Source organism: Borostomias antarcticus, assembly GCF_949987555.1.
Source record: "Borostomias antarcticus genome assembly, chromosome: 15".
In the NCBI taxonomy this organism is placed as follows: domain Eukaryota; kingdom Metazoa; phylum Chordata; class Actinopteri; order Stomiiformes; family Stomiidae; genus Borostomias; species Borostomias antarcticus.
In genome coordinates this window covers 21,549,492-21,561,770 of record NC_140248.1, presented here as the reverse complement: position 1 = coordinate 21,561,770, position 12,279 = coordinate 21,549,492, and the positions used below count along the sequence as shown (strand labels likewise).

At 45.6% G+C, this 12,279-nt stretch overlaps 2 protein-coding genes across 2 annotated transcripts; one reads left to right on the top strand and one right to left on the bottom strand.

Annotated features, from left to right (window-relative positions):
* Positions 1 to 334: 334 nt before the first annotated feature.
* On the top strand, positions 335 to 8,208 carry ufm1 (ubiquitin-fold modifier 1). The gene is made up of 6 exons (XM_084450573.1): positions 335 to 380; positions 483 to 539; positions 1,022 to 1,079; positions 1,926 to 1,965; positions 4,067 to 4,099; positions 6,543 to 8,208. Coding segments are annotated over exons 1-6 (285 nt in total). The 5' UTR covers positions 335 to 378; the 3' UTR covers positions 6,638 to 8,208.
* A 248-nt stretch (positions 8,209 to 8,456) lies between these two features.
* Positions 8,457 to 11,181, bottom strand: LOC311319051 (nicotinamide N-methyltransferase). Its single transcript, XM_084450497.1, has 4 exons — positions 11,115 to 11,181; positions 10,307 to 10,532; positions 9,347 to 9,554; positions 8,457 to 9,161 (listed from the first exon to the last, which is right to left on the bottom strand). Exons 2-4 carry the CDS (start codon positions 10,476 to 10,478, stop codon positions 8,732 to 8,734), a joined length of 810 nt encoding a protein of 269 aa, XP_084306623.1. The 5' UTR covers positions 10,479 to 10,532; positions 11,115 to 11,181; the 3' UTR covers positions 8,457 to 8,731.
* Positions 11,182 to 12,279: the final 1,098 nt, after the last annotated feature.

Sequence of the window (12,279 nt, the reverse complement as noted above, 5' to 3'; positions counted from 1 at the left end):
TGGCTCATTGAAGGGAATTTAAAACAGGCGAGTCAAAAGAGGGTAAAATCATTATAGTGAAGCGAGCGGAGGCTAGAGGTTCCAGAAAAAAAAAATATAGATGCCCTTCCGACGGTCGTTTACGGTAATGTTTCGCCCATTTACGAAGGATACCTAAATGTTAATAACGTAAATAGTTTATATTTCTATACTTTAAAATGCCATAAATAAATTATACATTTTCTAGAAAAGAATATGAATAACAATATAATTTATAAAATCAACCTTCGCCAAAAACAAAACAAAACTACAAGATCCGACAGATGACGTGTACATGAGGTATTTTCACTTCCGGGTCAGTGTAAACAGAGTGCTAACGAAATCACTCTCATCAGAAACATGTAAGATTATACCGTTTTCTTACTATAGTCATCTATTAAACCCGACTATTCTCTAGCGATAAGCAGTGTGATATTAATGCTGCGTCTCGTTTCATGTTCCAGGTCTAAAGTCACGTTTAAAATCACGCTGACGTCGGATCCCCGGCTACCGTACAAAGTGTGAGTGACAGATCAGCAGAATTCATTCTGATGCTCACTGTAGTTAAGGAGCAAACTTTTTACATGTAGCTATGATACTTAAATCAATTTGACCTCTTTTCATGATATTATTAGTTGTCATTTTGCCTGAAGCATTCATTCATTGATAGATAGCACAGGAGCATGTACACACAACACAGCTGTTAGTGAAATAGCTGTCTTGCTGCAGGAACTAACTATATTGAAAGGTCCTTTATGAGATTGCTATAACTGCCAGGGGTTCTAGGTTCTAGCCAACTGACTGGTGGTCCAAAACTAGGTGGTTCTAGTTCCTACACATGTGGAACAGAGATCGGTGATGGCTTGGTAAAAGAGGTTGAAGAGATTAAATAAACGATGCACATGAATATTATAGATTATTAGTATTCAATATACTTTTATAATTACAGATATAATATACAATTATACAGTATTGTATTAAAATATGGAATATTGTGTTTCAGACTAAGTGTTCCAGAGAGTACGCCGTTCACGGCAGTGTTGAAGTTTGCAGCGGAGGAGGTGAGGACCTGTCATTATCAGGAACTCATCCTTCACTAACTCAGGAACTCATCCCTCATTACCTCACCAACTCAGGAACTCATCCTTCACTATCTCGCTAACTCAGGAACTCATCCTTCATTATCTCACCAACTCGAGAACTCATCCTTCACCATCTCACTAACTCAGGAACTCATCCTTCATTACCTCCCTATCAACTCAGCAGCTCATCCTTCACTATCTCACTAACTCAGGAACTCATCCTTCATTACCTCACTATCAACTCAGCAACTCATCCTTCACTATCTCACCAACTCAAGAACTCATCCTTCACCATCTCACTAACTCAGGAACTCATCCTTCATTACCTCCCTATCAACTCAGCAACTCATCCTTCAATATCTCACTAACTCATCCTTCATTATATCACTATCAATTCAGGAACTCCTCCTTCATTACCACACTACCAACTAAGGGACTCATTCTTCACTATCTTATGAACTCAGGAACTCATCCTTCATTGCTTGACTATCAAATCAGGAACTCATCCTTCACTATCTCACTATCAACTCAGGGACTCATCCTTTGAGAACAACGTCACTGCTTCTCCCCTCTGCTTTTGTTTGGTGCGTGTGTGTTTCTGACATGGTTGTGATTGTGCTTATGGGTGTGCGTGTGTGTGTGCGTGCGCATGTTTGTGTGTGTGTGTGCGTGTGTGTGTGTGTGTGCGCGCACGTTTATGTGTGTGTGTGTGTGTGTGTGTGTGTGACTGAGTGCGACCATGATTTGAATGGAAATTCCATACATTTTCAAGTGTATGAATCTTTATTTGAAGTGTACCCTCCTCTGCTTTCCTCCCTGTCATAGTTCAAAGTGCCAGCTGCGACCAGCGCCATCATTACCAACGGTGAGCTGCCTGCTAGGAACAGTCCTGTTTCCACCCTCACAAACAGGCCTGTCTACAACCACACAATCAGGCCTGTCTACAACCACACAATCAGGCCTGTCTACAACCACACAATCAGGCCTGTCTACAAACACACAAACAGGCCTGTCTACAACCACACAAACAGGCCTGTCTACAACCACACAATCAGGCCTGTCTACAAACACACAATCAGGCCTGTCTACAACCACACAAACAGGCCTGTCTACAACCACACAATCAGGCCTGTCTACAAACACACAAACAGGCCTGTCTACAACCACACAATCAGGCCTGTCTACAACCACACAATCAGGCCTGACTACAAACACACAAACAGGCCTGTCTACAACCACACAATCAGGCCTGTCTACAACCACACAATCAGGCCTGTCTACAGTACAACCACACAATCAGGCCTGTCTACAAACACACAATCAGGCCTGTCTACAACCTCACAATCAGGCCTGTCTCCACCATCACAAACAGGCCTGTCTACAAACACACAATCAGGCCTGTCTACAACCACACAAACAGGCCTGTCTCCCCCCTCACAATCAGGCCTGTCTACAACCACACAAACAGGCCTGTCTACAACCACACAATCAGGCCTGTCTCCACCATCACAAACAGGCCTGTCTACAACCACACAATCAGGCCTGTCTACAACCACACAAACAGGCCTGTCTACAAACACACAATCAGGCCTGTCTACAACCACACAAACAGGCCTGTCTACAAACACACAAACAGGCCTGTCTACAACCACACAATCAGGCCTGTCTACAAACACACAATCAGGCCTGTCTACAACCACACAAACAGGCCTGTCTACAAACACACAAACAGGCCTGTCTACAACCACACAATCAGGCCTGTCTACAACCACACAATCAGGCCTGTCTACAAACACACAATCAGGCCTGTCTACAACCACACAATCCTGACCTCATGGTATTTGGGCATGAGGGTGTATTAAGACCTTTAGACGATACCTTACATTAAGGCAATAAAGTAACGCCATACTTTACATTGACAGTAATCACTATGTAACTATATAGCAACACCGTGATTAGATACATAATTGCTACTGTATGCAGTCGCATAGCATTTCCATTTAGTGGTCCAGTTTATCACACAAGCAGAACAGTAGGCTATGAGGAGGGTTCTCCAGGGGTAAGGTAGGCTATGAGGAGGGTTCTCCAGGGGTAAGGTAGGCTATGGGGAGGGTTCTCCAGGGGTAAGGTAGGCTATGGGGAGGGTTCTCCAGGGGTAAGGTAGGCTATGAGAAACGTTCTCCAGGGGTAAGGTAGTGTATGGGAAGGGGTTCTCCAGGGGTAAGGTAGGCTATGGGGAGGGTTCTCCAAGGGGTAAGGTAGGCTATGGGGAGGGTTCTCCAGGGGTAAGGTAGGCTATGGGGAGGGTTCTCCAGGGGTAAGGTAGGCTATGAGAAACGTTCTCCAGGGGTAAGGTAGTGTATGGGAAGGGGTTCTCCAGGGGTAAGGTAGGCTATGAGGAGGGTTCTCCAGGGGTAAGTTAGGCTATGAGGAGGGTTCTCCAGGGGTAAGGTAGGCTATGGGGAGGGTTCTCCAGGGGTAAGGTAGGCTATGGGGAGGGTTCTCCAGGAGTAAGGTAGGCTATGGGGAGGGTTCTCCAGGGGTAAGGTAGGCTATGGGGAGGGTTCTCCAGGGGTAAGGCCACTGATGGTTGTGTTACCATTATCCCTTCTCCTTGGACAGGCAGCAGCTCTATGGGTGTTTTGTGCAGGGTTGTAATTGCGTAGCCTGGTATCTGTCTACCGTGTGACTCACTCCACCTCTCCATCTCACTCACCAGCATGGACTTCCTGTTCAGATAGATTCAAGATTCATCATATGTTTATTCATGGTTTACCTGTACGAAAAATGTGACTATGGTGAAGGCATACGCTGATGAAGACAACATAGGACAGCGTGCAGGACAGGACAGGGCGAATACAAAATACAGTGCAAATACATTATAACCAATACAAATAGATTTGTGTGTATTGTATTTGTTATGCACTGAGGCTTGTTGTTAACATGTCCTTTGGTGTGTGTTGCAGATGGCATAGGGATCAACCCAGCGCAGAGCGCAGGTGAGTGGTCCATGTGTTTCCCCTACTGAGAATTGAGCTGGCCTTGCTGTCTGTTTACCTGGAAAACACATGCGGCATATTGTCATAGAAATTGTAGTTTCACCACCTCACCACCTCCCTCAACCTTTCACATAGCTGTGCTAATCTAAATTATGACAGGATGACCTCCAGGAGGTCAACACACCTAGACGTTGTCTGCTCCAGAATAACCATCCTTTGTCCCTTTGTCCCTGCAAGAATTACCGCCTTTTCTCATGTCACGTGTCTGTATTCTCGACCACTGTTGATGACGCCTGCCAATTAATATGACGTGTACAGATGGGTTAGCCAATCACATCCTTGAAGCGCCATACCTGTGTATTGCTTGAATATAAGGCCGCGCAAGACCAGACTGCGGCACTTCTGTTGGATAAACCACTCACGTGCGTTGTCCTGAAGTCCTTGCGCTCGTATGTTTTCTCAATAAACCAGACTTGACCTCTTTGAGCGAATCTTGGCAAATCCTTTTTGACTAGATCAGTTAAAAATCTTCTACAATATCCACTGCGGCTCTTTCTCTCTCCTGCAGACGTAATGTTTGTTGACAATAAATGACTCTCGTTAGATTTCTTATTAGCCCCAGTGGCACCAGCATTTGGCCGGCTTGTATGGAAATGAGGTAGGATATTAATTCATGACTATTGATACAGTGCTCCAAGGAGGCATATTTTCATTTTCAAAATGGATTTAATCTTTTTTTTTTTTTTGTCACCGACAAACGCAAAGTACTTTATAATGTCAAAGTGAAAAAAAAAAAAAAAAATGAACATATTGTCCTTAATTAAGTAAGGGATAATGTATGGGCAGCCGCTCATTATCGAAAATTAAAAGTGTGTTTGGAACCCCGAGGCGAAGCCAAGGTTCTTTAAGGGCTGAAGGGATATTATTTTTCGATAATCATCGGTTGGACATGTTATGTTATTCCGCTTATTAACGGCTACTTACCAACAACATTAATACTAATAAGACCCGATCGGAAGCATGTTTTGTGGCAATTTTTTGGCCAGAACATCAACAGGCACCAGTGACCACTCGGTGAGTTTCTTGTCTTTGAAAACAAGTTGATGGTGTTTTTGAGGGATTTTGACTATGCACCTACGGATCAATCGGGTGCACCGTTTGACGAAAGTTTGATATTAGCTGTTGTATATGATCATAAATAACCTTACAACATGGCTTCTAATGCTAAATTCAGAACCTGTCCTCTAAGCTCCATCAAGTTGGATGGGTGCCGTTGGTGAACAGCAATTTAAGTCTTGCCACAGATTCTCAATTGTATTGAGGTCTGGGCTTTGCCTGGGTCATTCCAGGAAACTAACTTTATGGTTTTGAAGCCACTCCAGCGTGGTTTTGGCCGATGTGCATCATTGTCCTGAGTCATTATCTTCTCCCAAGCCCCAGCTCTCCTGCAGACTTCAGCAGCTTCTCCTCCACAACTTTGCTCCGTTCATTCTGGCTTGCGGCAAACACTTGGTGTTGAGGCCAAACAGCTTGTTTAGTCTCATCAGACCATAAAATCGTATTCCACTTGGACTCCGTCCCCCACATGCCTTCAGGCAAACCCAGATTCTGTGGGAGTTGTTTTCAACAAGGCCGTTCTTCTTGCTACTCTCCCATAAACCCAGATGTGTGAAGTGTCCGGGCTTTACCGGATTCTCCCATCTCAGCCTTGGAAGACTGGAACTCTGTCAGAGTTGCCCGAGGCCTCTTGGTGGCCTCTCAGACTATGGCCTGCCTCATCGTTACTTCTTTTTTGAGGACGGTCTGGTCTAGGCAGATTCACAGTTGAACCATATTCTCTTAACTGTTCTCCCGGGGATATTCAGTGCCTTGGAAATGTTCTTATAACCTGCCCCTGATTAGTGCTTTTCAAGAACCTCGTCTCGGATCTGTGTGGAATGTTAATGTAGTCTTACTTTGGGAACACACTAACCAACTGTGGGATCACCCAAGGACAGGTGTATTTTTTCTTAAATCATGCAAAATGCTGTACCTCAATTGCACACAAGTGGACTCCATTCAACTACTTATGTGAGTTAACTTCTGTAGAAAAATGTGATTGTGCAAGAGCTTATTTAGGTGTCATAGCAAAGGGGGAGAATACTTATGCAATCAATGATTAACCGTTTGTTTTTTTCTTATTGAGAAAAATGTGTTGATTTATGTTTTCACTTTGACATTATATAGTTCTTTGTGTTTATCTGTGACAAAAAATACAAAATTTGATTCCACGTTATAAGAAATGTGAAAAAGTCAGAGGGGGGTGAATACTTTTCATAGGCACTGAACATACGTATACTGAACATACGTATACTGAACATACTCACTTGAATAGACAGCACAGAGATCATCCACAGATGTTGTGTTGAAATGAGATTTCTATCTCGTGCGTTTTGTCCTCCAGGAAACGTGTTCCTGAAGCATGGTTCGGAGCTGCGCATCATTCCCAGGGACAGAGTGGGAGGAAGAGGTCGCTGCCCTCACACCTCAACAGCCTAGACTATCAGCCACGCCTCACTGTTCACCTGGGAATCTCTTCTGTGTGTGTTTGGCCACGAAATGACATCGAGTCACACCTGGAAACTGTGGCGCAGTCGGTTCTATTGTGACTGCAGTGCCACCAAAGGTTGTCCAAAGATGACCACACATTTACACACACACACACACACACACACACACACACACACACACACACACACACACACACACACACAGATTGTGTTAACAATTATACATTTGTACATTTGTCTGTGTTGAATAATGTTGTAACAATAAACTAATTGATTAATAGGTATGGCTAACCATGTATAGGGCTATTTCACAACAGCCATACATAATGTGCGTCATACCAACAGTCTTACTGTACCATGTTAATTGGATAGGTTATGTAGTCCAGTCACATTTTTGTATGTGTGCATTGATTGGTCTTAATTGTTTTTGAATGCTTTGATGAATGCTGCCTGTTCAGACTCTAGCCCAAGGCATTAATTACTCTACGTCTGGGCTTTTATTGTGTATATTTCAGCAGACGTGAAGCCTATGGATGGTTTGTGGCTGTTGAGGTGGCGTCTGAAAGAGAATAAACTGCATGTCTGTATGAACCGCCCATGGCTGTCTGCTGCCCTCTGTGGGATATCAGTGGTACTGCAGTGTAACCACAGCCACCCTGCCCTCCTTGTGTGTGATGACTGGTCAGGGGTATTGTGCTAGGAAGAGTGACACATATCCAAGTCTTTTACCAGCACATCAGACCTTTCCCCATCTCCACCCTTTTAGGATTGTGAGACTTGTTGATAGAGGTGTGAACCTGGACAGTGTCGTAACACTGTCACACACCATGCATGAATACAGTCAGACGACGTCTCTACTAGCTGACTAATCATGAGAAAAGTTACAAATAAGCATTCGGAAAATGTCACATCTATTAATATCCCTCCGCTGGGTTGAAATCAATAGTTCCTCCTGTGCCCAGGGAAGAACGGCACATTTTGTCCAAGACAGAGAAAGGGAATAATGTGTCATGGTGAGTAAAGGCAAAGAGCCCATTTATTTCTCAAACTCCATTAGCAGCGAACGCAGGCAGGGAGGAGGAGGTGGAGACTGACGGCTCCCTTCGCCATCTTCCCAAATGGATCTTATTTGTAGCAAATCAAAGTGGCCGCGAGTCCCTCAGAGCACATTAAGCAGCATTACTTTGAGAAGGAGCAGGCCATTAGGGCCTGACCGTGGTACTCTGTTAAGTGGGCGAGCCTGCTGCCACTTTCCGCTGTATCTGTCTGTGCCTCGGTTTGACAGGAAATTGGCTCATTTGCTCATTTTTTAGGTGGAGGAAGGGTTTCAAGGAAATTAATCTGTGTTTGAAACAACAAACTAAATGTAGAGTACAACTAATTGATGTTATTTTAGGTTATTCAATATTCAATTTAAAGGACTGAAGCTGAATAAGAATAAGTTTAACTGCCATTCAACTTTTATTTTAGGATAAAATAACCTTTGTACTACAAGTACAACAAAACATGAAGGTAACCTAGCCAAGTCATACTTTCTCTTGAGCCAGTTCTAAGTGATGAATTTCGTTCTTTTATTATTGTCCTTGATGAGCTCTGCGTTGTGTTTTGATTTCAATAAAAGACGGACCCCCAATCTCACACAATACCACACAGTCCAGTGTCTCCTTTTCAGGTGTATTCCAAATGAATCTCTCCAACACGGGATTTGAGCCTCAGCAAAAGCGGTTTATTACAGAAGGTTTGACATACAAAAGACGATGGCATGCCTAATGTACAGTTGACCTCTCTGTATGTTGTCTGGACCCAAATCAAAGCATTGGTCTCGTTGCAACGTTCTTATGTGGTCTGAGTGTCCCCCCCCTTCCTCATCTCTTCTCCGATAAGACTGTCTCTGGTCTCTTCTGTGGCCTTGTTTTGACACAATAACCTACGCCGCCTCGGTGCCCAGGCCTTTATCTCTCACCACAACAATTCAAACTCAAGCCGACCGCCATACTCAGAGGTCAATCATCATAATTAGGAAATAGCTAACAGGATCATATTTCAAGGCATTTCTCTGAAAATCAACCATATTCAACATAAGTCAAACATTCTTCTGAGCAATGAGGTGGAAGGAGGCGTCGTAGTCACACTTGAGGTGGTCGAGGTCGCGCTCTTCCGCGGGCTGCAGGGTGACCTCCACCACGGTGAAGCCCACCTCTGACAGCGTCTGCTGGATGAACTCCCGACTGAGGGGAACGCAGGCGAACCTCTGCTCCCCGACCGTGTAGAAGGTCTCGTTCAGGACCCCGACCAGCACCAGGACCCCCCCGGGTCTCAGCAGGCCCGCCACGGCCCCCAGAGCGCGCCGGTACCACTCCCGGTCCTTACACGCCACCTCCAGGCACAGGGAGGACACCACGCAGTCCGCCGCTTCCACCGTCACCGGAGCGAACGGGTTCTCCAGGCACACGTCACATTTCAGAACACGCTTGACCTTCCGGCGAAGGGTCTCAGTGACTGTAGCTGGGGTTCTGGTGGGAGGGGGGGGGGGGCAAGAGACATGAACAGATTAAACGTTTCTTGGGTCTTATTATTTTCTACAGTCAGACCTGCCAGCAATGACAAATGTAAAAAGGAACGCAGCAATGAGAGAAGAAAGAATGTATTTGGAAAAACCATTCGTCTGTTTCCCGCTGCCGGAGCTGGACCGGTGTACCTTCTACCCTCCAGGTCACAGACGAACTGGATGGGGGCGGTCCAGTCGAAGCAGCCCTCCTCCGCCGCCAGCCACTTCTCCACCTCCCGCCTGTTGCTGTCCACGTAGTCCGACACCACGATCTCCTCGAAGTACTCGCAGGCGCTGATCAGGGTGTGGATGGTCGGGCCGGTACCGAGCTCGATCAGAAGCTGACCCCTGTACTTCCCTGACCCCCGGCCATCAGAGCAGGAGAGGAACAGAGAGACAGGTTCATCTCAAAGGCTTCCAATATGATGTTGTGATAAATAGAACATATCTTAACAACCTTTAAATAACAGTTAAATCACACATGACCAAGTTGAACACGCCGCGCAAATGACAACATATCTGTGTTGCTTTTATGGCTCTGTGTGCTACTAACCCTGTTTTGCCTTCCCTCTCCCTAGTGCCTCTCTCTCTCCCTCCTATCTTCTAACCAGGTCCAGTGGATGCCCCACTGTCACCTGCAGACCTCCCTGAGTCCGATAGATAACACTGTGTCTGCTGTGGATGTCGTAGCATTTAGTGAACACACACGCACGTACACACAGACATACACCAGCCCACTTCCGGCTTTAGGCCTGGGCCATAGCAAACACACACCAGTATTTGCCATGTCTCTCCTATGATGCTTTTTTAGCCTCTCTTACTCTGAAATGTAATTTAATGTAATGTATTGCTTTATAAATGTTCTTAGCCGGTAGACAAACATAGTCCAGGAGCTTGCTCGATCGCCTTGTTGAGAGGGGTCAGGGAAGAATTTTTACAGCTCACTTATTTGGCCCCCGGGTGATTACTGTTTTTTTGCTTCCCTCTGGAATATGTAGGGGTGGGTCGTATGCCCACCTCCCTTGTTCTCTGTAAAGCGCATTGTGTTGCCTCTGGGTATGAAATGCGCTATACAAATAAAGCTTTGATTGATTGATTGATTGAACACACCTGTTGAGAAGGTCCTGCTCAGCTGCCGCAGCACGAAGGTCAGGAAGCGACTGTTGTCTTTCTGCCCCGATGTCTCGGCGAACTGGTAAAAGGAGCCCAGGTAGGTCTGGGGGTCAAACCTGGACTGATACAGTTCCAGGTCACATTCTCTGCTGGGTGTGGAGTCCGCCATGTCGCTGTGATGTCAGACTGGTGTTATACTAAGAGGCTGGTATCTCTGTTTGTTCTGAGAGAGAGAGAGAGAGAGAGAGAGAGAGAGAGAGAGAGAGAGAGAGAGAGAGAGAGAGAGAGAGAGAGAGAGAGAGAGAGAGAGAGAGAGAGAGAGAGAGAGAGAGAGAGAGAGAGAGAGAGAGAGAGAGAGAGAGAGAGAGAGAGAGAGAGAGAGAGAGAGAGAGAGAGAGAGAGAGAGAGAGAGAGCTTTCATATCACAGATAGTAGAACACACACTGAGTAACAGATCGGGCCAGTACCTAGCCACCATTCCTTTAGAAAGAACCAATCTACATTACTAATGTTCTTAGCCGGTAGACAAACATACTCCTGGAGCTTGCTCGATCGCCTTGTTGAGAGGGGTCAGGGAAGAATTTTTACAGCTCACTTATCTGGCCCCCGGGTGATTACTGTTTTTTTGCTTCCCTCTGGAATATGTAGAGAGTGGGTCGTATGCCCACCTCCCTTGTTCTCTGTAAAGCGCATTGTGTTGCCTCTGGGTATGAAATGCGCTATATAAATAAAGATTTGATTTGATTTGATTACATTACTGTCATTTAGCTGACACTTTTATCCAAAGCCACTTAAAATAACCTACCGACTACCAACTGCCTTCAACCCAGCAGGGAAGCAGGTAAGTGATCGCTTTGCTCCTGTACCAAGCACACGGAGTGAGGTGTGCACCTGCCTCACTGCCCCGGCCGGAACAAACAATTGCACCTCTAGTTCCTCCCGCAGGTAGCCCTATATCAACAAACCTGGCTCATTGAGGCACCTCCTCTTTTCCCAGTGGCGCCACCCGCCACAAGCATAATCTACTGCTGAAGGCAAAGTGCATGAACAGACTATAAATACAATAGGTGCTTAAGAGGGAGGATCCTGGTAGTACTTCTTGAAGAGGTGAGTTTTGAGCATGAGGTGAAAGATGGGCAGCGCCTCTGCTGTCCTGACGTCAGTGGGCAGTTCACCCCACCACTGCGGGGCCAGGACAGAGAAGAGCCGTGACCGTGGGGCCAGGACAGAGAAGAGCTGTGAGCGTGAAGATAATCTAAAATGAGATCTAAGAGGGATTCCATAGAGGCCGACAGATAAGCCTCCAGCAGTCAGAGGTCACTGAGCTGAAGGGGGGACGGGGGGCGTACAGGGGGGCTCGGACACCCAGGAACACGGGGATTAATGCAGCCTACCTGGTCCTCCTCATTTTCACTCGTATCACAGAACACAATACTGCCGCAGGTTATTCTGAGCCAGAAGACAGGATAGTGTCTTAGGATGTACAGGTAATAGAGTTGTATCCCTCTCATTTATAAACTCTAACAGAGGCTGATGGGGAAAGATTTGAAAGTCGACACAAGAACTCACTGGATAAATCAATTGTAGTTTGTGAGCAATCATGCAGGATTTTTTTTTTTTTTTTTTTAACGCTGAACTATCCTTGCACACATCTAAACACGAGACGCCCAAACCATCCTGCATTCTGATATGTGTTGAAGGAAAGTCTAACATGTCTCACACCATGGTATAATATCAGTCTCACACCATGGTATAATATCTGTCTCACACCGTGGTATAAAATCAGTCTCACACCATGGTATATCTGTCTCACACCGTGGTATAATATCTGTCTCACACCGTGGTATAATATCTGTCTCACACCGTGGTATAATATCTGTCTCACACCATGGTATAATATCAGTCTCACACCATGGTATAATATCAGTCTCACACCATGGTATAATATCAGTCTCACACCATGGTATAAT

Bases quoted from the DNA above. Each gene is read 5' to 3' on its own strand.
- LOC311319051 (XM_084450497.1), bottom strand. From the start codon at position 10,478: ATGGCGGACTCCACACCCAGCAGAGAATGTGACCTGGAACTGTATCAG. The intron at 9,555-10,306 runs GTGTGTTCAATC...GCCGGGGGTCAG, and splicing joins GAGCAGGACCTTCTCAACAG to GGAAGTACAGGGGTCAGCTT. The intron at 9,162-9,346 runs GTACACCGGTCC...CCCTCCCACCAG, and splicing joins TGTGACCTGGAGGGTAGAAG to AACCCCAGCTACAGTCACTG.
- ufm1 (XM_084450573.1), top strand. The intron at 1,080-1,925 runs GTGAGGACCTGT...TCCCTGTCATAG, and splicing joins TGAAGTTTGCAGCGGAGGAG to TTCAAAGTGCCAGCTGCGAC. The intron at 4,100-6,542 runs GTGAGTGGTCCA...TTTGTCCTCCAG, and splicing joins CAACCCAGCGCAGAGCGCAG to GAAACGTGTTCCTGAAGCAT.